The sequence below is a fragment of the Loxodonta africana genome, chromosome 7, assembly GCF_030014295.1.
Source record: "Loxodonta africana isolate mLoxAfr1 chromosome 7, mLoxAfr1.hap2, whole genome shotgun sequence".
NCBI classification, from domain to species: domain Eukaryota; kingdom Metazoa; phylum Chordata; class Mammalia; order Proboscidea; family Elephantidae; genus Loxodonta; species Loxodonta africana.
In genome coordinates, this window is record NC_087348.1 from 128,662,790 (window position 1) to 128,689,402 (window position 26,613).

A 26,613-nucleotide genomic window follows, 5' to 3' on the forward strand; every position below is an offset into this window, starting at 1 on the left:
CAGGCCGGGAGCGCTGCGGGCGGGCGCTGCGGACGGGGAGCGGTGTGCGCTCGGTGTGCGCTCGGCGGCCATGGCGGTGGCGACGGTCCTGCTGCACGGCGGCTCCCGCGGACACGGCCCGCTGCTTCGGAGGCTGACCCAGGTGAGAGCGTTCGTCCTCCGGGCTGGCTCGGGCGGCCCCGGGCGGCCTTCTGCCCCACCACACGGCCGCCCCTGGCAGGTCCCTGCTGGCGGCAGCCGCAGCCTGGCGGAGCCTTCCGTGTAGGCCTCTGGAGCGCGACCGCCCTGTTTCTACAAACTGCGTTTCCGCTCGCAGCATCTCCGCTGTAATCGTTATTAGTCGTCTGTGTAGCGGGGCACATATTTTGGCAGGCAGAAAAGCCCGGGATGCACTGTTGCTTCGAAGGCCGGTAAAGCTGCCCGGATTTTCTTAAAAATATGTTGGTGAGCATTATTGTCAAGAGTTTTTTTTTTTTTTTCTCCCTCCGTGCAACAGATAATCAAGGTGCTTACACAGTGCGAGGCACTATGAGAAACAGGTGTTCTTAACATGGGAGCAACTTAAAACTTACCAAGGAAAGGAAATGGCTACTCAAATAATACAAGAAATAAATTATAGTTGATGTTTGAGTTAAGCTTACATAATGAGGGTGTCCAGAGAGGTCTGTCTTCTCTGGCTGTTGGGTTTGGGGAATACAGTAGTGACCTTGTTTTGAAAGAAAGAACTTATTTTGCATGTGTCACAGCAAGGGAGCTTGCACCCCATCCACATTTAAGGTCTGTCAAAGCCTAAGGAGTAGGTATGGTTGGTGAAACTTGAATTTTTGGTTGGGGTAATAAAAAAAAAAACTTTGGAATCCAGTCATGTTGCATGACTTTGGATTTGACCCTAGTCAGTGGGGGCAGTTGATGTTTTTGTTTTTGACATAATCAGAGGTCAAGGAGTATTGGAGTGGGCAGAAAAACTAATAGCTGGTTAGGCATAAAGTAACAACTTGAACTAATAGGAGCTGAAAAAGAGTAGCATTATCTGAGAGACTGTGAAAGAATAAATGTGGGACTTGGCAATTATGGGGTGAGGGTTGGGAGCCAAGGCAAAAGGAAGAGAATAAAGTTAACCCTGGGTGACTGTAATAGAAAAATCAGAAAGAGGAGTAGGTTTTCAGGAAAGATGAGTTCTTAATCTGTTAGTTTCAGAGAATGATTTGGGAAATCACAAAGATTTAATCAGGTAATCTGGGTTTCAGCCAAAGTTGATTAGGTGAATTAGGTGCACTCTAAAAACAAAAAAACCAAACCCACTGCCATCAAGTCAATTCCAACTCATAGCAACCCTATAGGACAGAGTAGAAGTGCCCCGTAGAGTTTCCAAGGAGCGCCTGGTGGATTCGAGCTGCCGACCTCTTGGTTTGCGGCCCTCGCACTTAACCACTATGCCACCAGGGTTTCCAGGTGCACTCTAGGTATGTATAAAACAACTGCAGAGCCTTCTTTTACTTAATTTATAGTTTAATAAGAGTTTACAAGCAAGCACACAAATGTTGCTGAAGAGAAAAATGAAGCTTTAGGTAATACAGCATGATTTGTGGAGCTCATTTTATTGAACTCTAGAAATCAGTTGTGTTGGATGTTACTTGAATTAAGTGGTCGTTTACTGAACGATGGAGATCAGTGTTTTTAACAGTACTTTCAGTGCCATTTGACCTCTCACCTATTAATTACATTGGCTTTGTCTGTTCTGTGCCTGTAAGTATGTACAAGTCTCCCTTACTTTGAGCAGACTTTTTAGACTTTATTGGAGCTTGTTGCCTTTCTAGCTCTAATGACTTTTCTTGTATAGAGTAAGTCTTATTTATCATCTCCATTCATTTGTACATCGATTTTTCCTTAGCATTCTGCAGTGAGATTTCTGTGCAGCTCAGCTGAAGAATACCAGTGGTTTTCTGTGTGTGTGTGTTTCCTTCTTGGCCTTTGTACTGTCTTTGACACTGTTCACCACTTCTTCCTTGAAACTCTCGTTTTGCTGCTTTGATCCAGTATTATTCTGCCTCTTGTAATACTCTGAGTCTTAAACTATTTATTTTCCCATGTTGATCTAGTTCCAGGCCTGCTTGCTCTCAGGTTCATTTCTCTCTTCTCCTCTGCTCTGTGTCTGTTGCCCTGGGGCTGACATTTGCTGGCTGTTTTTCACAGACTACAACGTCAGCTGACTTCTGACTGGGTTCAGTCTCTGAAAGGCACTGACTGACTGAGAATGGAAAATAGAAGGGAGAAGCCAGGATCCTTTCTCTCTGCCTGCCTTAGGTGGTGTTTGGGGCAGTGGCTGTTTCTCTTTTGTGCTTCCTGTTTCTGCCAGGTGACTCTGACCCTTTGGTTCTGATAACCTTCTTCCCTTTGTCCCAGTAGCTTACGCATGTTAGTGCTTTTCTGTTGTTGTTAATCTCGGTACAGTCCATACTGTCTCCTGTCGTTCTCAGCTTGTCTGCAGCTTGTGTCTTTAATTTCCTGCACTAAATTCTCTGTTTCAAATAGGGGAGTTCTTGGGTGGCACAAATGGTTAAGAGCTCAGCTACTAACCAAAATGTTGATGGTTTGAGTCCATTCAAAAGCGCCTTAGAAGAAAAGCCTGGCAGCCTACTTCCAAAAATCAGCCATGTGAGTGCAGTTCTGTTCTGACACACATGGAGTCCCCATGAGTGGGAATCGACAGCAACTGGTTTTGTTTGTTTGTTTGAGATAGATTTTTGTTTTCCTGGTTGAATCCTAATGAATGTTTTTATTGTTTTTGCTCTCTTCCCATTCCCTTCCAGTCTGTGCATTTTCTACCCTCAGTCTTTGGGCCTCTCCTTATAGTGGCCAGAGGAACGGTCAGAGCGCTGTGGTAATCAGTCAGGCATCAATAGAGATCTGAGTGGTAAAAAAGCATGGAGAGAACTGATAGGATCGAGATACTAATGGGACAGAATCAGTTGACCTTTGACTGATTAGCTGAGAGGCTGAGAGAGGAGTATGATTTCGGGGGTACAGCCTACATCATGGAGGTGGAGTGGAGGTTTTTACTGCGGACAGGGAATGTAGGAGGAGGAACAAATTTGGGGGTGGATAGAAAGTGATGAGATGAATTTTGGACTTGGGTTTGGAGTTGTCCAATTGGATGAATTGTTCTGAAGTGTAGGAGAACGATTGGACAGGATACCAACTTGGGATTTCTCAGCTGTGGATGGCAGTGAAATCCACGTAATTGATGAGTTACCCAGGGTAAGTATGTAGTGGGGGGAAGAGAAGAGGCCTGGTATGGGGCCTTTGGGGAACACAGTATTTTCCAGATAGGCAGAGCAAGAGAAGGTTGGGAAGAAGAGAATGACACAGCAAAGGATGTGGAAAAAAATAGCTAGTGTAGTAGGAGAAAAACCACAAGATTGTTTAATAATGGAAGCCAAGAAAAGCGAATGTTTCAGTAGTGCTTTACACATGCTACTTCATATCATCCTCACAACACCCATGGAGGGTATTTGAGGAAATCAAGGCAAAGCAAGTTTAAACAACTCGCTCAAGAATACTTGGCTAGCAGGCCCAGGCTTTTAACCACTATACATACTTCTCAAAGAAGAAAGCAAGGCCCAATGGCAATGAGAGGTTAAGTGAGATGATTGCATAAAGCGTTTATTGAATTTGGCCACATAAAAATTCTTGATGACCTTGCTCAGAGCCACCAGTGGTAGAGTGGTGGAAAAAAAGCTAGATTGGAGTTGGTTCAGCAGTAAACAGGACTTGAGGACAAGGAAACTGAAAGTGCTTGTTGGAGAATTTTTATTATAAAAGAGATCTAGGAGATGAGGAGAAAGCTCAGAGGGAGTGTGGATCAGAGGAAATTTTCTTTATTTTCTTTGTTAGGTGGGAGGAACCAGAGCCTGTTCGTATGCTTATGGAATGACCCAGAAGAAATGGGACTGAATGATGTAGAGGAGAGGGAAGGATTAATTGAAGGTGTGCCATCTTTGAAAAGGCTACCAGAGATGGGATCAGGAGCAAAGCAAAGAGACGAGGGATGCTTCAATTAAACTGAACCAGAAATTTAAGAGTAGATAGAAGTGGCTTAGTAAAGGCCTTTGATTGCAAGCAACAACAAACATCCCGCTCCAAACTAGCTAAGTAGAAAGGAAAATTTTTGAAAAGATAACAATAGACAAACTCTTGAACATCCGAGGATAGGAAATAAAGTATAGCTGGCCCTGTCAGAACCTTAACCAGAAAATCATGAACCAAGGGTATCTTCTTTTGTCTCTTGTAGAGTGCTGTGGTCTTTCTCTCCTGTTCTCTTAGAATGTATGTTCTATTCCTTTGCTTCTCTGCTTACTCATGGCTTTTCTTGTTGCCCTAACCTCTTTTTCCCCTTAGGACCTTTCAGTTCAGGTGCCCACAATCATCCAGGTGACTCAGTCTCTGTGTGCCTGCTTAGGTCAGTCCATTCCCTTTTTTTTATCTCATCAGCTCTGGCCAACACAAGGGGAGTTGCTTTGTAGGTACTTAGGGCTGCCCCTTCCAGGGCTCTCTAAGAAGGGGGTGTGATTGGAGAGGCAATGACTGGCGTGTTTACTACAAGTAGGAACTTTTTGTTCAAAATTGGATCACAGATAGTATGCTAGCATCCCTTATAATAAGTAGGTTATATAAGAAGCAGCCCAAATTATATGACATAGTAAGGGTGCACCTGTTGATCTGAATAGCTGATACTGAGGAGCACATTTATTGAGCACATGCATTTGAACCTTGTCTGCGTGAGCACAGAAGTGTGTTGGCCTGGGCCGGCAGCGTACACTCTCACTTAAGTGGACATGAAAGCCCAGTTCTAGTAAAAAACACAGATTTTCCTAATCTTAATGACACCTCTGCAGCTGTTAGGTGCCACTGAGTTGGTTTTGACTCACAGTGACCCTATGTACAACAGCACGAAACACTGCCTGTTCCTGCATCATTCTCACAGTCGTCGTTATGCTTGAGCTCACTGTTTGGCAGCCACTGTGTCAATCCATCTCTTTGAGGGTCTTCCTCTTTTATGCTTACCCTCTACTTTACCAAGCATGATGTCTTTCCCCAGGGACTGATCCCTCCTGATAATATGTCCAAAGTATGTGAGACGTAGTCTCGCCATCCTTGCTTCGAAGGAGTATTCTGGTTGTACTTCTTCCAAGACAGATTTGTTCGTTCTTTTGCTATTCCATGGTATATTCAGTGTTCTTTGCCAAGACCACAATTCGAAAGTGTCTGTTCTTCTTCAGTCTTCCTTATTCATCATCCAGCTTTTGCATACATATGAGGCGATTGAAAACACCATGGCTTGGGGTAGGAACACCTCAGTCTTCAAGGTGACATTTTTGCTTTTCAACACTTTAAAGAGGTCTTTTGCAGCAGATTTGCCCGATGCAATGTGTCTTGATTTCTTGACTGCTCCTTCCATGAGCATTGACTGTGGATCCAAGTGAAATGAAATCCTTGACAACTTCAGTCTTTTATCCATTTATCATGATGTGGCTTATTGGTCCAGTTGTGAGGATTTTTTCTTTATGTTGAGGTGTAATCCATACTGAAGGCTGTGTTCTTTGATCTTCATCAGTAAGTGCTTCAAGTCGTCTTCACTTTCAGCAAGCAAGGGTGTGTCATCGCATAGGTTGTTAATGAGTCTTCTTCCAATCCTGATGCCCCATTCTTCTTCATATAGTCCAGTTTCTCGGATTATTTGCTCAGCCATACAGATTGAATATGTATGGTGAAAGGATACAACCCTGACACACACCTTTCCTGACTTTAAACCACGCAGTATCCCCTTGTTCTGTCTGAACGACTGCCTCTTGATCTCCTTACACGTTCCTCATGAGCACACTTAAGCGTTCTGGAATTCCCATTCTTCGCAGTATTATCCATAATTTATTACGATCCACACAGGTAAATGCCTTTATAGTCAATAAAATACAGGTAAACATCTCTCTGGTATTCTCTGCTTTCAGCCAGGATCCATCTGACCTCAACTATGATATCCCTCATTTCAAGCCCTCTTCTGAATTTCTGGCAATTCCCTGTTGATACGCTGCTGCAGCCACTCTTGACTGATCTTCAGCAAAATTTTACTTTCATGTGGTATTAATGATACTGTTTGATAATTTCCGCATTCAGTTGGATCACCTTCCTTGGAATAGACACAGCTCTAAGGGTTACATATATAGACAGAGGTGGCAGATAAGTCTTCCTTCAAGGTCTGCACAGACAGCATTAAGTAACACGTGTGTGATCTCTGTTGTATTAACATTTGATATATTTGAAAGATGAAATTTAAATAAAGTGTGTAATTCCCCCGTAATTCACAGAGGCGCCTCGCTTATTATACAACTCTTGTAGTTCTTATCCAATTCTGTTTTAGGAATATCCACAGGTAACTTTAACATTTCTCCTCTACCAGATTACCATGATGCTTGAGTGTAGGGACCATGTTTTAAAGATCTCTAACTCCCGATCTTGTTTTCTGTAAGGTAAGTGTTCTCAGCAGTTCTGTTGAGCAAATGAAGGATCAGTAGTTGTGTTAGTCTTTCATAAAGACTGTAAAGTTCTCTCTTTGGGGCTGGGTTAAATATTTGTGATGATGATAATTTTTTAGTAAAATCAGGGCTATATTGGGTTATTTCTTATAGCCAGGTTTTTAGGAGTAACTTTGTTTTAATTACTGGGAACTGGGAAGTTTCCACATGAAAGTGACAAATTCCATTATGTTAACATTGCAAAAAAAGATCACCTTAGAGTTAAATTCTATTCTTCCACTATCTAGGAACCTAGTCTCTTAAAACTACCTTTCGCATGTATTCTCATCCAAACCCTTTATCAAAGCAGTTTGGGGGTTACTGTGGTGGTTATCTCTGCCTGTAACCACTACTTGTCAAATCTGGTTTTTTGTCCTGTGCTGTGTTTGGAATCAACTGTATGACAGTGGGTTATTATAAATGGAAACTTTTAGTTGGTTATTTGCATTGAGTCAGGACAAAGCATATTTAATCTGTAAAAAGCTAAGTTCTTAGGTCAGTTTAAAGTTTTTAGATATTTGTAGACTTGTTGATTTCTCTGTGAGATATGACTGACAAGTATGTTTTTAAATAAGTTATTAAGATTAGGTTGTAAATATAAGCTGTAAATTTTGAGTATCTGTTTATGCTTTCTGAATTCAAAGGGTAAAACATTTTATTCATTTGTCCTGTAAGTAGATCAATTTCAGGATCAGTGATGTCTCTGAGCTGCCAACTACATTTCCAGATTTTGTTTTTGTTGGCACTTCTTGGTAAGCACAGAGTGTCAAGAAATGAAAAGTAGGGGAAAAATATTTCTTTCCTTTCATTAAAAAAAATCTGGTAGTATAAATCATATTTAGGTGAAGTATATCTGTGTCACATAAATCCGAAAAATTTATTGGAAGTGGAAAGGGAGAAACAGCAACTTTTACTTAAATAAAAAAAAAAATTTTAAGGAATGAGAATATCTTCCTGTGGCACCCTAAAATTACTTAATTTTTGAACTTAGATTTAACTTAGAATTACATTTTATAAGACGTATACTTTTCAACTTTTATTGAGCTTCAAGTAAACGTTTACAAATAAGTCAGATTGTCACATATAAGTTTATATACACCTTACTCCGTACTCCCACTTGCTCTCCCCCTAATGAGTCAGCCCTTCCAGTCTCTCCTTTCGTGACAATTTTGCCAGCTTCCAACCCTCTCTATCCTCCCATCCCCCCTGCAGACAGGAGATGCCAACACACTCTCAAGTGTCCACCTGATACAAATAGCTCACTCTTCATCAGCATCTCTCTCCTACCCACTGTTCAGTCCCTTTCATGTCTGATGCGTTGTCTTCGGGAATGGTTCCTGTCCTGTGCCAACAGAGGGTTTGGGGACCATGACCACCGGGATTCCTCTAGTCTCAGTCAGACCATTAAGTCTGGTCTTTTTACAAGAATTTGGAGTCTGCATCCCACTGATCTCCTGCTCCCTCAGGAGTTCTCTGTTGTGCTCCCTGTCAGGGCAGTCATCAGTTGTGGCCGGGCACCAACTAGTTCTTCTGGTCTCAGGATGATGTAAGTCTCTGGTTCATGTGGCCCTTTCTGTCTCTTGGGCTCACAGTTATTGTGTGACCTTGGTGTTCTTCATTCTCCTTTGATCCAGGTGGGTTGAGACCAATTGATGCTTCATAGATGGCCGCTTGTTAGCATTTAAGACCCCAGATGCCACATTTCAAAGTGGGATGCAGAATGTTTTCATAATAAAATTATTTTGCCAGTTGACTTAGAAGTCCACTTAAACCATGGTCCCCAAACCCCCGCCCTTGCTCCGCTGACCTTTGAAGCATTCAGTTTATCTCGGAAACTTCTTTGCTTTTGGTCCAGTCCAGTTGAGCTGACCTTCCATGTATTGAGTATTGTCCTTCCCTTCACCTAAAGCAGATCTTATCTACTAACTAATCAGTAAAAAACCCTCTCCCACCGTCCCTCCCTCCCCCCCTCATATATAAGATGTATACTTTAAAAAAGGCTTAGAAATTTTAACATAAATGAACTCATCTGAAGTTAAAACACAGATTTCCAATATATTTATCAGAACAGTTAATCAGAAAAGTATAGAGTCGTGTTTTTGTTTTGTTTTTTTCTGATTATAAAAGTGATATATGCTCATTGTGGAAAATCTAGAAATAAAAGTATAAAGAAACAGAAAAAGTACAAAGAAGCAGGAGCCATCATAACCGTATCAGTAAGAAATATAGAATGATATAGACGAGTATTTTCTGCATTGTAACATTATAAATATTTATTTTACAGGAAATAAGATATGTGAAGCGAAGTTACGTAGTAAAACCCACGTTAAATGTAAGTATAAATTTAAGTTGTGCTCTGTGGTTAGCAGCCGTAGCACCTAGCCACTATGCCAGCAGGGTTTCCAGAGAAAATGCAGTCAGTAAAAATGCATATACTTAGGATTTGGGTATATGCAAAGGTCAGCTCATGATTATGGGATGGTTGGGAATAGTTAATTACTGAAATATTAAACTTTCAGATGAACATAAAAAATTTCAGTCCAGTCCCCTACCTAATTCCTGTTTCTTCCCCATGTTGTTGTTGTTGTTAGGTGCCATCGAGTCGGCTCCGACTCATAGCAACCCTGTGCGCAACAGAACGAAACACTGCCCGGTCCTGCGCCATCCTTATAATCGCTGTTATGCTTGAGCTCGTTGTTGCAGCCACTGTGTCAATCCACCTCGTTGAGGGTCTTCCTCTTTTCTGCTGACCCTGTACTCTGCCAAGCATGATGTCTTTCTCCAGGGACTAATCCCTCCTGACAACATGTCCAAAGTATGTAAGACTCAGTCTTACCATCCTTACTTCTAAGGAGCATTCTGGTTGTACTTCTTTTAAGACAGATTTGTTCCTTCTTTTGGCAGTCCATGGTATATTCAGTATTCTTCGTCAAGAGCACAATTCAAAGATGTCAGCTCTTTTTCGGTCCTCCTTATTCATTGTCCAGCTTTCAAATGCATATGATGTGATTGAAAATACCATGGCTTGGGTCAGGCGCACCTTAGTCTTCAGGGTGACATCTTTGCTCTTCAACACTTTGAAGAGGTCCTTTGCAGCAGATTTACCCAATGCAATGCATCTTTTGATTTCTTGACTGCTGCTTCCATGGCTTTTGATTGTGGATCCAAGTAAAATGAAATCCTTGACAACTTCAATCTTTTCTCCATTTATCATGATGTTGCTCATTGGTCCAGTTGTGAGGATTTTTGTTTTCTTTATGTTTAAGTGTAATCCATACTGAAGGCTGTGGTCTTTGATCTTCATTAGTAAGTGCTTCAAGTCCTCTTCATTTTCAGCAAGCAAGGCTGTGTCATCTGCATAATGCAGGTTGTTAATGAGTCTTCCTCCAATCTTGATGCCCCGTTCTTCTTCATATAGTCCAGCTTCTTGTATTATTTGTTCAGCATACAGATTAAATAGGTATGGTCAAAGAATACAACCCTGACGCACACTTTCCTGACTTTAAACCAATCAGTATCCCCTTGTTCTGTCTGAACAACTGCCTCTTGATTTATGTAAAGGTTCCTCATGAGCACAATTAAGTGTTCTGGAATTCCCATTCTTTGCAGTGTTATCCATAGTTTGTTAATGATCCACACAGTCAAATGCCTTTGCATAATCAATAAAACACAGGTAAACATCTTTCTGGTATTCTCTGCTTTCAGCCAGGATCCATCCGACATCAGCAATCATATCCCTGGTTCCACGTCCTTTTCTGAAACCGGCCTGAATTTCTGGTAGTTCCCTGTCGATATACTGCTGCGGCCGCTTTTGAATGGTCTTCAGCAGAATTTTGCTTGTGTGTGATATTAATGATATTGTTCTGTAATTTCCACATTCAGTTGGATCACCTTTCTTGGGAATAGGCATAAATATGGATCTCTTCCAGTCAGTTGGCCAGCAAGCTGTCTTCCATATTTCTTGGCATAGATGAGTGTGCACCTCCAGTGCCACATCTGTTTGTTGAAACATCTCAATTGATATTCCATCAATTCCTGGAGCCTTGTTTTTTGCCAATACCTTCAGAGCAGCTTGGACTTCTTCCTTCAGTACCATCGGTTCCTGATCATATGCCACCTCTTGAAATGTTTGAATACCGACCAATTCTTTTTGGTATAATGACTCTGTGTATTCCTTCCATCTTCTTTTGATGCTTCCTGCGTCATTTAATATTTTCCCCATGGAATCCTTCACTATTGCAACTCGAGGCTTGAATTTTTTCTTCAGTTTTTTGAGCTTGGGAAACGCCAAGCGTGTTCTTCCCTTTTGGTTTTCCATCTCCAGCTCTTTGCACATGTCATTATAATATTTTATTTTGTCTTCTCGAGAGGCCCTTTGAAATCTTCTGTTCAGTTCTTTTATTTCATGAATTCTTCCTTTTGTTTTAGCTGCTCGACGCTCAAGAGCAAGTTTCAGAGTCTCCTCTGACATCGACCTTGGTCTTTCCTTTCTTTCCTGTCTTTTCAGTGACCTCTTGCTTTCTTCATGGATGATGTCCTTGATGTCATTTCACAACTCGTCTGGTCTTCGGTCACTAGTGTTCAATGCGTCAAATCTACTCTTGAGATGGTCTCTAAATTCAGGTGGGATGTACTCAAGGTCATATTTTGGCTTTCGTGGACTTGCTCTGATTTTCTTCAGTTTCAGCTTGAACTTGCATATGAGCAATTGATGGTCTCTTCCATAGTCGGCCCCGGGCCTTGTTCTGACTGATCATATTGAGCGTTTCCATCGTCTCTTCCCACAGATGTAGTCAATTTGATTTCTGTGTGTTCCATCTGGAGAGGTCCATGTGTATAGTTGCTGTTTATATTGGTGGAAGAAGGTATTTGCAGTGAAGAAGTCGTTGGTCTTGCAAAATTCTATCATTCCATCTCTGGCACTGTTTCTAAAGGCCATATTTCCCAACTACTGATCTTTCTTCTTTGTTTCCAACTTTCACGTTCCAATCACCAGTAATTATCAATGCATCCTGATTGCATGTTTGATCAATTCAGACTGCAGCAGCTGATAAAAATCCTCTATTTCTTCATCTTTGGCCCTAGTGGTTGGTGCATAAATTTGAAGAATAGTCGTATTATCTGGTCTTCCTTGTGGGCGTATGGAATTATACTATCACCGACAACACTGTACTTCAGGATATATCTTGAAATGTTCTTTTTGACAATGAATGCAACACCATTCATCTTCGAGTTGTCATTCCCAGCATAGTAGACTATATGATTGTCTGATTCAAAATGGCCAATACCAGTCCATTTCAGCCCACTAATGCCTAGGATATTGATGTTTATGCGTTCCATTTCATTTTTGACGATTTCCAATTTTCCTAGATTCATACTTTGTACATTCCAGCTTCCGATTAATGGATGTTTGCAGCTGTTTCTTCTCATTTTGAGTCGTGCCCATAGTCTGCTGCAGACCAGCCTTCCCTCTAAACCTGGGCAGTGTTCTTCCTTTACCCTCAGGGATCCTCATTGTATTGTGTGTAGCACAGTGAGGAAGCCACATAGAGACCCTAGAAGAGAGGGACTGAACTGGGCTGAGGATTAGACCTCATCACCTCGTGCTCCTGGATCACCTAGTGCTCCTCTTTGTTTATAAGGGTTTGTAAAGTGACTCTAATCATATTCTATCAAAATTGAAGGAGCCTTGTTGGCTAAGGTTGTTTAGTAAGCAGTTACCAAGATTAGAGTGACTATTTCTTAAATTTTTTTTTATGTTTGCTGTTAGGTCTTAAATTATAAACCACTAGCATTGAACTGATTAATTTTACTGCTCTTCACATCATAATTGGGGCTGTTGTAACCTTTGGTGACTAGTCATCCATAAAAATACTTTCTTAGATGACATATCTGTGAATTATAAGGTTATTTAATGAAAAATGATTTGCGAAAAATATTGAAACGTTAAAATTTTTACCATCTTCTGTCTTGCCAGGAAGTGGTCATAGTAAGTGCAGTAAGAACACCCATTGGATCCTTTCTGAGCAGCCTTGCCTCACTTCCAGCCACTAAACTTGGAGCCAATGCAATTCAGGGAGCTGTTGAAAGAGCAGGTCAGTAGTTGTTTTGCTTTTTGTAGTGAGGGGGCAAAATGATTCGGTGGGACAGATATTTATTTTGTACTGTATACATATCACTTAGTAATGACGTAATGCCTACAGTTCTGAATTCCTTCATAAAGAATTCTTTGTAATACAGAATTGAGAATAAAACTGAAAACTGACAAGAAAAAGAAACCATTCCTGCTGTATAATGCCATGTGCTTTATTAGGTAATTACTGATTATTAAATTGAACAAAATAATAAAAAGAAATGCCTTTATTTATTTAAAAAAAGGGATTCCAAAAGAAGAAGTGAAAGAAGTATACATGGGTAACGTTCTACAAGGAGGTGAAGGACAAGCCCCTACAAGGCAAGCAGTGCTGGGTGCAGGTAACAGGAATACATTATTGCTTTTATATATTATGTTTGAAATGGTAAAATGGAGATCACCTCAGCTTAAAGAAACTATTAAATGCATCATTTAATAGTCTAGATTTACCTTAGGAAAAGAAGTGTTGCTGATTGTAGTTTAACATGCTGTATTCTATTCTATTAATTCTGTAGTTGTGTTTTAAAAGTGAGTATCTTAGTTATTCAAGAGTGTGACTTAATTGTCTTGGTTTTAGGCTTACCAATTTCTACTCCATGCACCACCGTGAACAAAGTTTGTGCCTCAGGAATGAAAGCCATCATGATGGCATCTCAGAATCTCATGTGTGGACATCAGGTAAGAAGCACCTTCTTTTCCATTTTTTCATTAAAAAGATACTCAGTGTTAACAGACACTGAAAATTCAGCACATTCATGTTTTAGAAATAAGATTCTTGTAAGTACAGTTGCCACGTTGTATTGCACTTATGAGCGTCTGGATTTGCTTTCCATTTGAAGGAAGAGATCAAAAGGCTAACCTAAATGTCTTGTGTTAAAAATTAGTTATGGTCTTGGGAATGACCCCTAGAGTCTTTCTCTGAGATTGTGGGTGCTTTAAAAATCCATTATTCTACATTTGCCAGAATATGAAGGGCTTTTTATTATAAATGAAACTAAGGTGCTGGCCCTGGGAATTAAATCATTGAGCCCAGGATTGATGACTAATTTGTAGTTCTTGCATGCCCAGGCTCAGTTGTCGAATTGTTCAGGCTTTCTGTCGGCCTTGGAGCCAGACTGTCTGACTTCAGATCCTAGTTCTGCCCCTTATTACCAGAGCACCTACTATGTGACTGTCACTGGAGATAGAACAGCTAAGAAAGCATTTAACATTTTCTGTCTTCATGTACGTCTCTGTTAGAAAAATTGCTAAAAGGAGAATCGCTGAGTCAGAGGATCTTAAATTTGATATTTTCAAATGCTTTCCGTAAAAGTTGTACTAGTTACTTACTTTGCAGAGGTTGCGAGAGTCTTTTTTCCCCACGTCCTCACCAGCAACAGTGTTACCAAACTCTCGTCAAACAGATGGGTGAAGAATGGGCATGAGATGGTTTAAATATGTTTCAGAACTTTGAATGACTAGGAAAGTCTTTTCTCAGTCGATTTGTTCTTTAGTAAATGCTATTTACACTGCATTTAAATGTTTTCGGTTAGTATTAGTTGATTCATTTGTGTGTGTATCGTTTTCTGACTTACAGGAATACTAGGAATTACCTTGCTGAATATTTCATTACCTATGACTTTGGAAAACTGTCCGTTTTATTTTAAAATGAAGAACAATTGATACCTTATTTTCTGTCAGGTATTATTGCCATCATCTTCAGAAAGAATTCAATATTTCAAGATAAGGGAATAAAACTTGGGCCAGAACTAATGGAGACCCTCCATATTTCAGAATAGGCAAGATATTTCAGTCTCCTTGCTGTGGAACTTGTTTGTCTTTATTTCTGATGATAGGCTGTGAGATGATTATCTTTGGCTTTAGTTTCTGTTTATTAAACTATTTGTTTTTAATTAACCTTTATACTACAAATGAATTTTTGTTGACTTGAAAAATGACAGATTAATTCTTATTAAACTTCTACTATATGGCAGGTCATGGTAATATAAATATGACAGTTTTCTGGCCTCACAGGAGCTTAGTCTAGTGAGAATATTTGACATGTAAACATAGCTACAGTGCAGTGAAATTAATAATAATAAAAACATTACACAGTAATTGGGGGACACACAAGAAGGGAAACTGTTCCTAAAAAGGGACAGAAGTAAGCAGTCAGAGAAACCATGGATTTTTCCGTTAGTTTTGAAGATGTAGGCATTTCACACGTTCGTAGGTGGCTCATGAGGTGCAGATGTGTGTATCTGAACGACCGTGCCAACACTTGTTTGTTGGTGGCTGTGTTAAAGGATGTGTTTGCATCTGCCTCTTGAACTGACACTGAGTGTTGTGTGCTTCTGAGCAGGATGTGATCGTGGCAGGCGGAATGGAGAGCATGTCCAATGTTCCATATGTGATGAACAGAGGAGCACCACCATATGGTGGAGTCAAGCTTGAAGATTTGATCGTAAAAGATGGGCTAACAGATGTCTACAATAAAATTCATATGGTAAATTTTTTTTAATGGAGAAATGCCATCAAGTATGCAATACTACCTGATTTTTCTTAATTATACGTATTTTAGAAACTGATGGGTGAGATTTATAAATGTAGAACTTAGCCATTAATTTTGGTAAACAATTTTCTATGCCCATGGTACAGTAAACCTGCCAAATCCAGAACCTGTGTAAGGTGGAAACCTGTCAGAAAAGGAAAACTCAAATATTTTCCACTAATAGAAGTGATAGAGGTAAGACTGCACCTTGTCAAAGGTAGAAAACTTGTGAGACCCAGAAAAACAAGGGAGTCTTATCGATTTCCAGCTCTCACAGATTTCAGTGTACCAGCTTGGCTCAACTGTTGAAGACAGAGAGCCCCACGTTCCTTAGGGTATCTTTCTGACTTCTAATTATGGATTCTATAAATATTTAATTACTTGCTTTCGAAATGTTAGCTTCTGGGTTAATTCAGGTAATTTGATGGTGAGGCAAGCAAAAAGTTACCTAGTACAAAAGGAAGTATATTTTAAGAAGCTAAATTTAACTGCCAACCACTATTTTATAAGTTATGCAGAGTTAATTTTCTAAGTTCTCAAAAGTTAGTTTTAAAAAATTCCAACTTTCATCAGGGAAACTGTGCTGAGAATACTGCAAAGAAGCTTAACATTTCGCGAGATGAACAGGATACTTACGCGGTTAACTCCTACACCAGAAGTAAAGCAGCATGGGAAGCAGGAAAATTTGGAAATGAAGTTATTCCTGTCACAGTTACAGTAAAAGGTAGACGGTTAATGTCTCAAAGTAGGTTCTAATTCTTAGTCGACTTTACATGGTGCAATTTTTTTAAATGTTCTGGTTTTAAATTAGTACATCTATTTTTGTTCACATCAGCTGAGAACACTGACACTTCTGCTTATGATTAATAAAAGGAAAGGCTGCCAGGTCAAAGATGACATATTTCACCCGATTGAAAGATCTATTAACTACTGATTTTATTAAATTAATTTTAATTTGAGAAATGGACATATTAGAACTCTTTCTCATGTAAGTGACAGGCAACACATTAGCTTAAATAAAAAACAGGATTTACTGGAGGGCTACTGGGGTACCTCCCAGAACCTAAAGAAGAATAGCAGTAACCACTCAGCTTGGGAACTTCAGGACTGGATTTGGGGACTCGATATTATTTGGACATGTGTTCTTGGCTTCTCAGTGTGGCATGCATTTGAGCTTCATTGTCTCAGCCTTCCTTAAGTTGTTGCCTCCATTTCCAGAATCAGACCTGTAGAGTGCTCGGAGAAGAAAGACACCTCCTTACCAATTCCAGCAGAATAAATCCACACGACAGATTTACTGGCTTGGTTTAGATTACATTCTCATTCTGGGAACAATTACTGTTCTCAGAGTAACCAAATACTTGTGGTCATGAGGCTGGGGTCTGTGATCATAATAGGGGTCTGACAGAGAAGAGAACGTAAGGTGGCTGTGTGCAAGATTCAAAGTTCCATTAAGCTACTTAAGTCCTCTTTAAGACACTAACATAAGAGAGATGAAACGATGAGAATTCACTTGGGTGGGTTGAAGGTATACAGGCATACAAAGAGAGGCACAGATTACCAAGCACCTTTGTCATCAGTTTCCTGTAGAATGAATAATTTTTGTCTTGCATGGTGACTACTTAATTTTTGTTTTAGGTAAACCAGATGTAGTGGTGAAAGAAGATGAAGAATATAAACGTGTGGATTTTAGCAAAGTTCCAAAGTTGAAGCCAGTTTTCCAAAAAGAAAATGGTTCGTATTAAAAATGAAGCATAAGAAAAAAATTGAATCAGTATACAAATAGATTTCTGATTGTATGTGAATTGCTCAAGGATTTTTAAAAAGCTATTCTAGAGAACAATCTAGATGTTAATTAACATCTTAAATATATCAGGCTCAAATGAAATGAATAAAATGAGTGATAATAATTCAGTGTATATTTTAAATTGCTCAACAGCTTATACCTCCAATGTATAAATCCTAGGGAAGAGATTCTGCAGTGTGGCCATAGAATTCAGTTTGTATGCAGTTCATCTTGAAAATTTATTGTAATTTGAAAGTCAGGTTTAAATATTATGTTAAATATCAGTAAGTTCCTTGAGGACTAGGATGACAGCTGTGTGTTCATTGATGTATCTCCAGTGCCTGGCATGCAGTAGGTACTCAATAGTTGTGGAGTGTGAGTACAAATAAGATGGTAGTGTTCTAAACAATTTATTTAGAACTCCTTTGAGAAAAGGTCAGTTCTACTTTTCAAATTAGCTGTATACAGCTGTAATAATAATCTGAAATAGGTTTTTTCCCTTTTCCTGACTGAATTTCCCAATGCCAAGTATAAGAATGGATCACTCTTCATAATTTATATTGCCAAAGTATATTTTCATAATTTTAGCAGAATTCTGAGCAGGCATGGGGTCTTCATTGACATTTTTATTATTGTCATATAATTCAAATACCATAAAATTCTCCCATTTACAAGTTCAGTGGCTTTTAGTATTCATTGATACTTAACTCCAAGTGATTCTAGAGAAATACCTAATTTTAAAATTGATTTGACAAATTATAGTCTGTGTTTGCTGTATTTTAGATAAGCAAAGAGCTAGACACTGGGGAGAAAGATGAATGAAGCGGTCACTATCTTTTAAGAGTTCTAGACCATATTTACCCACTGTTACCATGCATGTCCACCACTCATCTGTCAGTTTGTTGTACTGTGGTGGCTTGTGTGTTGCTGTGATGCTGGAAGCTATGCCACCAACATTTCCAATACCAGCAGGGTCACGCACGCATGGTGGACAGATTTCAGCAGAGCTTGCAGACTAAGACAGACTGGGAAGAAGGACCTGGTGATCCACTTTTAAATTGCGAAAACCGTACGGTTAGCAGCAGAACATTGTCTGATACAGTGCCAGAAGATGAGCCCCTCAGGTTGAAAGGCACTCAAAATACGACTGGTGAAGACCTGCCTCCTTAAAGTAGAGTCAACCTTAATGATATGGACAGAGTAAAGCTTTCCAGACCTTCATTTCCTGATGTGGTGTGATGGAAGGTGAGAAGAAATAGCTGCAAATATCCATTAGTAATCAGAACATGGATGTACAAAGTATGAATCAAAACTGAAGTTGTCAAAAATGAAATGGAATGCATAAAGATACCTACCTAGGCATTACTGAGCTGAAATGGACTGGTATTGGTCATTTTCAATCGGATAGGCATATGGTCTTACTATGCCAGGAATAACAAATTTAAGAGGAACGGCATTGCATTCATTGTCAAAAAGAACATTTCAAGGTCTATTCTGAAATATAGGGCTGTCAGTGATGGGAAAATATACATATGCCTACAAAGAAGACCAGTTAACACTACCATTATTCAAAGTTACTCCCTGTCTTGGTTACCTAGTGCTGCTCTAACAGAAATACCACAAGCAGGTGTGTTTAACACAGAGAAATATATTCTCTCACAGTTCAGGAAGAAGTCCAAATTCAGGGTACCAGCTCCAGGGGAAGGCTTTCTCTCTCTCGCTTTTCTGGGAAAAGGTCCTTGGCATCAGTCTTCCCTTCTAGGAGCTTCTCAATGCAGGAACCACAGGCCCAAAGGACATGCTCTACTCCCGGTGTTGCTTTCTTGGTGGTTTGAGGTCTCTGGTCTCTCTACTTGCTTCTCTCATACCTCAAAAGAGATTGACTCAAGATCTAATCTAATCATATAGATTGAGGCCATCCCTCTTTATCATTCGTACCTCTGATCCTGCCTCATTAACACCATAGAGGTAGGATTTACAACACATAGGAAAAACACATCAGATGACAAAATGGTAGACAATCATGTAATACTGGAAATCATGGCCCAGCCAGGTAGACACACATTTTGGGGGGACACAGTTCAATCCATAACACCCACCAACCACACTAGTGCCAAAGATGTAGAAATTAAAGATTTTTACCAACTATGGCAGTCCAAAATTGATCAGACATGCAATCAAGATACACTGATAATTAGTGACTGGAATTCAAAAGTTGGAAACAAAGGATTGGTACTTGGAAAATATGGCCTTGGTGACAATCAATACAGAAGATCACATGATAGAATTTTTCAAGACCAATGATTTATTCATTGCAGATACCTTTTTTCAACAACATAAATGGCAACTATACACATGGACCTCGCCGGATGGAATACACAGGATTCAAATCAACTACATCTATGGAAAGAGATGATGGAAAAGCTCAATATCATCAGTCAGAATAAGGCCAGGTGCCAACTGTGGAACAGAGTATCAGTTGCTCATATGCAAGTTCAAACTGAAGGTGAAGAAAATTAAAACAAGTTCACAAGACCCAAAGTATGACCTTGAGTATCTCCCACCTGAATTTAGAGACCATCTCAAGAATAGATTTGACACACTGAACTCTAATGACTGAAGACCAAACAAGTTGTGGGATGACATCAAGGATATCATACAGGAAGAAAGCAAAAGGTTATTAAAAACACATAATGAAAAGACCAAAATAGATGTCAGAAGAGCCTCTGAAACTTACTCTTGAATCTAGAGTAGCTAAAGTGAAAGGAAAAAATGATGAAGTAAAAGAGCTGAACAGGTTTTAGAGTGGCTGGAGCAGACAAAGTAAAGTATCATAATGAAATGTGTGAAGATGCGGAGTTAGAAAACCAAAAGGGAAGAACACACTAAGCATTTCTCAAGCTGAAAGAAGTGAATAAAAAATTCAAGCCTTGAGTGGTAATACTGAAAGATTCTACAGGCAAAAAATTGAACGACCCAGGAAGCATCAAAAGAAGATGGAAGGAATACACAGAGTCACTGTACCAAAAAGAATTGGTCGACGTTCACCCATTTCATTAGGTAGCATATGATCAAGAACTGATGTTACTGAAAGAAGTCCAGGCTGCACTGAAGGCACTGGCAAAAACAAGGCTCCAAGAATGAATGAACGTACCAAATGAAATGTTTCCAGCAAGCGAATGCAACCCTGGAAACGCACACTTGTCTATGCTAAGAAATTTCAACTGACTGAAGAGATCCATGTTCATGCCTGTTCCAGGGAAAGGGTGATTCAACAGAATGTGGAAATTATCGAACACTTGCAAGTAAAATTATCCTGAAGATAATTCAGAAATGATTGCAGCAGTACATCCAAAGATAACTGCCAGGAATTCAGGACGATGTGGAACAAGGGGTATCACTGCTGCTGTCAGAGGGGCCTGGGCTGAAAGCAGAGAATACCAGGATATGTTTACCTGTGTTTTATTGACTATGCAAAAGCATTCGACTGTGTAGATCCTAAGAAATTATGGAATTCCAGAACACTTATTTGTGCTCATGTGGAACATGGACATAGACCAAGAGGCAATCATTCAAACAGAACAAGGGTTTAAAATTAGGGAAGGTGTGCATCAGGGTTGTATCCTCTCACCATACTTATTCAAATTATATGATGAGCAAATAATCTGAGAAGCTGGACTGTGTGAAGAAGAATGAGGCATCAGGATTGGAGAAGACTCATTAACAACCTGCAATATGCAGGTGACACAACCTTGCTTGCTGAAAGTGCAGAGGACTTGAAGCACTTAATGATGACAATCAAAGACCACAGCCTTCAGTATGGATTACACCATAACATAAACAAAATCTTCATGAGACCAGTAAACAACATCATGATAAAAGGAGAAGACTGAAGTTGTCAGGGATTTCATTTTACTTAGATCCACCGTCAACACCCCTGGAAGCAGCAGTCAGAATTCAAAATGATGTATTGCATCAGGCAAATCTGCTGCAAAAGACCTCTTTAAAGTGTAAAAAAGCGAAGATAGTGCCTTGAGGACTAAGGTGCGCCTGACCCAAGCCATGGTACTTTCAGTCGTTTCATATGCATGCTAAAGCTGGACAGTGAATACGGAAGATGGAAGAAGAGCTGATGCATTTGAATTACAGTGTTCGCGAAGAATACTGAATGTACTGCCGGAAGATCAAACCAATCTGTCTTGGAAGAAGTACAACCAGAATGCTCCTTAGAAGCAAGGATAGTGAGACTTTGTTTCTTACTTTGGACATGTTATTAGGAAGGTCCAGAGGAGAAGGACATCATACTTGGTAGAGGGTCAGCGAAAGAAAGGAAGTCCGTCAACAAGATGGATTGACACAGTGGCTGCAACAGTGGGCTCAAACTTGACGGTATGTAACAACAAAAAATGCATGTGTTCCTGAGCTAGCTTTGAAAAAACAGGAAAAACTAATATGAAAGGGTTTTCTTACATTAATTATATTGTAGTTAGCTACGTATATGTTTCCTGAGGGCAGGAATTATCTCTACTTTGTAGTTTTTCACATATTTAACAACCCAAGCAGTGCGCTGCAGGTATTTGTTAAATTGAACCAAGTGAATTCAGTATGAAGGAATGTTTTGACTTTGTTTATTGTTCCTCTCAGGCACAGTGACAGCTGCCAATGCTAGCACACTGAATGACGGAGCAGCTGCTGTAGTCCTGATGACTGCAGATGCAGCCAAGAGGCTCAATGTTGAACCACTGGCAAGAATAGCAGGTAGATATTCTGACCTTGTTTACTGCTAAACCTCTGAAGTTGATTTTCCTTACTGGTAATAGATAGTATTGGAGTTGCCTGTTTCTAACAGTAGGTTGTACTTTGTAACATAATTTAACCAGTACTCCTCGGTTATTGACTAGTTAGCCAACATTTTGCATATTAACGATGTATGTCTGGCACTAACAAATGCCAAGGTGCAAGGCGAGGGTAACACCGGCTGTGATGGTTACGGCTATGTGTCACTTTGGCCAGGCCACAGCTCTCAGTGGCTTGGCAGTTATTTAACAGTGTACTCACCCTCTACTTTGTGATCTGATGTGGTAATCCTTTGTTTTGGCATAACTTCACTTTTCACATAATGACCTGGTCTTTGGAACCTAACCATGTCAATAAGTGAGGACTGTACGTATTTTAATTGAAACTGAAGGTCCTTTACTATGGTTTTGATAATATCATTTGTTTTATATAAATGTAAACTTTAGAGAAATTTTCCCAGTCCTATAAAAAAAATATTTTAATTTTTTTTTTATATGATGAGTGGGAGGAAAAAAAAGGTTCATGTTTTATCGCAGAGAGTCAGCAACGTAAAATAAAAAGAATGTAGAGAGAGAAAATCTAGATGGTCTGGCATTTATTAACTATGTGACCTGGTTATTAACTATTGCGCACCAAATAGTTCTTTGTTGTGGGGACTCTCCTGTGCATTGTGGGGTGTTTAGCAGCATCTTTACCTCTACCCACTAGATTCCTCCTGTTGTGACAACCAAAAATGTCCCCAGACAGTGCCAAATGTCTCTGGAGGCAAATTTCTTCCTATACTGGTTGAAAATCATTGCTGATGTAACCTGATGGATGTAATTTTATAAAGTGTAGAATCTTAGAAAAGGAACATATATATATTCCCATATAGTATAGAGGTTATTAAGACATTTGCATTTAACGGGATAATTAGGTTTTTGCATGATTGCATTAATACATATTAACACTTGTTAGGTATAGCTTTAGATACTTGTAACAAAAGATTTTAACGACTGATTTTTTCAATAGGATTTGCTGATGCTGCTGTAGAACCTATTGATTTTCCAATTGCACCTGCATATGCTGTACCTAAGGTAATTACGAACAAAGTGAGGGACTATATACTCCATTTATGCCAACTTCTGGTTTGCTTATACTGAGGTTTCAGGCAAAAAGCATGACGACAGTTTAGAATCTTCCCACTTCTCCTCCTAAAAATAAGGATAACAAAAAAAAAAATTAAAAAGAGCAACCAACACACTACATCTTCAGTGGAATAGATAAAAACAACATAACTGTGAATTACTTGTGTGACTCTGGGCTCACATACCTGGTGTGATAACCACAAAGGGGAGGTTGATGTGACAAAGAAGAAAATGGGAATGATGAGGGTCCTGCTGGCCCCAGATCTAGAAAACGATCACTCCTTCAAGAGTTCTCCATCCTAAAAGGGCACTGATGGACGCAGGTTTTAGAGTAAGCAGTGAAACTAAGGACAGGGAAAACCTATAATCTCCAAATTGTCCGTAAGTGATACCAAAGGGAGAATTAGGCAAGTCTCCATGGGAAATGGCTAAGGGGCCACAGGAAAAAGAGGAAGTGCTGAGGTTGCTCAGGGGCTCAGAGATCTCAGAAGTCTAAAGCAAATATTCCCTTCCACAAAGAGAGGTCTTTACCCTGAGAAGGAACTTCTGAGAGTAGCACCCAGATGAAAAGAGCAGAACCAGTGGGGAAGGAGGACACAGAAGGATCAGAAAGACTAGGGGGCAGAGATGTGTCTAGAGAAGGAGTAGGGAAAGAAGATAGAGAAGGATCAGAAAGACTAGGGGGTAGAAGTGTGTCTAGAGAAGGAGCAGGGAAAGAGGGAAGGATCAGAAAGACTAGGGGGCAGAGATGTGTCCAGAGAAGGAGTAGGGAAAGAAGATAGGAAGGATCAGAAAGACTAGGGGGCAGAGATGTGTCCAGAGAAGGAGTAGGGAAAGAAGATAGAGAAGGATCAGAAAGACTAGGAGGTAGAAGTGTGTCTAGAGAAGGAATAGGGAAAGAAGATAGGGAAGGATCAGAAAGACTAGGGGGTAGAAATGTGTCCAGAGATGGCAGATCTCAGAAAGTTAAATACACATCTTCTGAAAGGGAATGCATCAAATAGGAAAGAAAAAATGGTACAGAAATTCTGCATTATAAAGGTGTGAGTCCCTGGGTGCACAGACATTTAAAGCACTTGGTTGCTAACTGAAAGATCGGAGGTTTGAGTCCACCCAGAGACACCTTAAAGAAAGGCCTGATGATTTACATCTGAAAAAATCAGCCACTGAAAACCTTATGGAGCACAGTTCTACTCTTGACACAAATGGGGCCGCCATGAGTCAGGATCTGCTCCAAGGCAACTGGTTGTGGTTGTGACGTAGACAACCCTGCTGTGAGAACAGAGCAAGCCTTTGACCTCTGCAGCTTGGGAGGCTACCTCGGCTCACTGGTGGGAGAGAAGAAGGGAAAGGGGAGGCAGAGTTGCAAGTTAATTTTATTGTTGTTCACAATAATAAAACTTCTAAAGAGGTATTAACAATGTTTTATAAAGGTAGTACTGTAACCACTAGAACAAAAATACTTTCCTGAATACCTGAGTAACTATGAAAACATACAGACCATATTATTTAAATAAAAAAAATTGCTATTCAGTCAGTTTTGACTCAGTGGCCACCCCATGTGTTATAGAGTAGAACTGCTCCATAGAGTTTTCTTGGCTGTAATCTTCATAAAACCATATCACGAGGCCTTTCTTCCATGGTTCTGCTGGATGGGTTTGAACCAACAACCTTTAGGTTACCAGCTAATCACAAACCATTTGCACCACCCAGGGACCAGATCAAATAATAAGAAACTTCACATTAACAAATAATTCAACAAAGAGGACACAGCAGCTGTGAGGATCTACGCCCCAGATAACCCTGCTGCACCTTGTATAAAGCAGAAACTACAGCAGATGCAATATGATAGGAAAATACTACCCAACCCAGTGCTGTCGATACCTCTTTCGTTAGACAGAATAAGAACTAAACATCATCAGTAGACCTCAACAATATCAAATTATGTACCCCAAATTGAGAATACACCTTTTCAAATATCAGTGGAACATTCAAGAAAGTCATGTATTTGTAACTCTTTCTCCAAAACCAAAAACTAAACCCAAACCCAGTGCCATTGAGTTGATTCCGACTCCTAGCGACCCTACAGGACAGAGGAGAACTGCCCCATGGTTTCCAAGGAGCGCCTGGCGGATTCGAACTGCCGACCTTTTGGTTAGCAGCCATAGCACTTAACCACTACGCCACCTGGGTTTCACTAATGGGAGATACAAACCAAAATTGTATAATTCCAAGAAAATAAAACACATAAATACATAAGTTTTGACTGTTGTCTTTTTAAAATTTTTAGGTTCTTAAAAATGCAGGACTGCAAAAAGAAGATGTTACAATGTGGGAAGTAAATGAAGCCTTTAGTGTGGTTGTACTAGCAAACATAAAAATGCTAGAGATTGATCATCAAAAAGTGAATATCGATGGAGGAGCTGTTTCTCTGGGACACCCAATAGGGTAGGTAAAATAAGGAAAAATATATGTGAATAGTTGACTTTGCGTTTCTAGCTAAACATTCTGCTTTGTGATGCCTATTGACGGCCTAAGTTTGCTTCCCCACTCATCCTTCCTAAGGCAGACGCCATTTTTGTTACCAACAAACACTGAATGCAGGGATGTTGTATCTGTGGCTTGAAACTGAATGTTTTATACTGAATAAGAAATAGAACTCAAAGACTAAAGTCTGTGCTCGGGCTTTCAAAACAGCTGTTCTTGAAACAAATTTCCCAAATTTAAGAAAAGTTGTTTATTCATCATGGCTGGTTCGCTCGTGGAAACCCTGGTGGCGTAGTGGTTAAGTGCTACGGCTGCTAACCAAAGGGTCGGCAGTTCAGATCGGCCAGGCACTGCTTGGAAGCTCTATGGGGCAGTTCTGCTCTGTCCTGTAGGGTCGCTGAGTCGCAATCGACTAGACGGCAGTGGGTTTTTTTTTTTTTTTGGTTTGGTAAGCTTGTGAAGATGTTAATTTGGAATATAACTTTTGGTTAGCCACAAATTCTGTACTTCATTAAAAAACCAGAATGTCTTCTTCATCCTAGGATGTCTGGAGCTCGGATTGTCATCCATATGGTTCATACCTTGAAGCGAGGACAATATGGTCTCGCCAGTATTTGCAATGGAGGAGGAGGTGCTTCAGCAATGCTGATTCAGAGGCTGTAGACTAAGGAAGAGAATCTCTATGCCATCACAAAGCCCTGCTGTAATACTTGACTATCCTGGGATAGCTTATTGGCGAAGTGGTTAGAGAGCTTGGCTGCTTACCAAAAAGTTCAGCAGTTTGAATCTACCAGTCACTCGTTGGAAACCCTACGGGGTAGTTCTGCTATGTCCTGTAGAGTTGCCATGAGTTGGAATCAACTTGACAGCATTGGATTTGGTTTTGGGGTCAGCTTTATACACAAAATAATTGTTTCATTTTTTATTATTCTCTGTTTTAACTCCTTTTTTTATAAGATGAAACAGCAAAACCTTTTGAAATCACAAATAAATTTTTTTCTTCTGCATTAATTTTTTGGTAATCTTTAGTAAGCTTGACAATCTTTAGAAGTTTGACACACATTTACATTATACTATTACTTGAAATACCCGTGACTTACTTGAGAGAACAAATCAGTTGATATTTTTGAGGATCATAAAGGCCAAGTGAATGTTGTCTATAGCCTGTTTACATTAGTTTACCC

General features: G+C 39.9%; 1 protein-coding gene across 1 annotated transcript; it reads left to right on the forward strand.

Annotated features, from left to right (window-relative positions):
• The first annotated feature begins 23 nt into the window (after positions 1 to 23).
• On the forward strand, positions 24 to 26,440 carry ACAT1 (acetyl-CoA acetyltransferase 1). The gene is made up of 12 exons (XM_010595438.3): positions 24 to 142; positions 8,854 to 8,901; positions 12,547 to 12,664; positions 12,948 to 13,043; positions 13,280 to 13,380; positions 15,044 to 15,187; positions 15,806 to 15,956; positions 16,871 to 16,966; positions 21,663 to 21,776; positions 22,827 to 22,891; positions 25,233 to 25,390; positions 25,972 to 26,440. The coding sequence occupies exons 1-12, from the start codon at positions 71 to 73 to the stop codon at positions 26,090 to 26,092; spliced, it is 1,284 nt and encodes a 427-aa protein (XP_010593740.2). The 5' UTR covers positions 24 to 70; the 3' UTR covers positions 26,093 to 26,440.
• Positions 26,441 to 26,613: the final 173 nt, after the last annotated feature.

What these genes read in the sequence shown, in the direction of transcription:
- ACAT1 (XM_010595438.3), top strand. Translation starts at nt 71, where the DNA reads ATGGCGGTGGCGACGGTCCTGCTGCACGGCGGCTCCCGCGGACACGGC. An exon ending in ATCTCATGTGTGGACATCAG is followed by an intron (nt 13,381 to 15,043) that starts GTAAGAAGCACC and finishes GCTTCTGAGCAG; the next exon opens with GATGTGATCGTGGCAGGCGG. An exon ending in CTGCATATGCTGTACCTAAG is followed by an intron (nt 22,892 to 25,232) that starts GTAATTACGAAC and finishes TAAAATTTTTAG; the next exon opens with GTTCTTAAAAATGCAGGACT.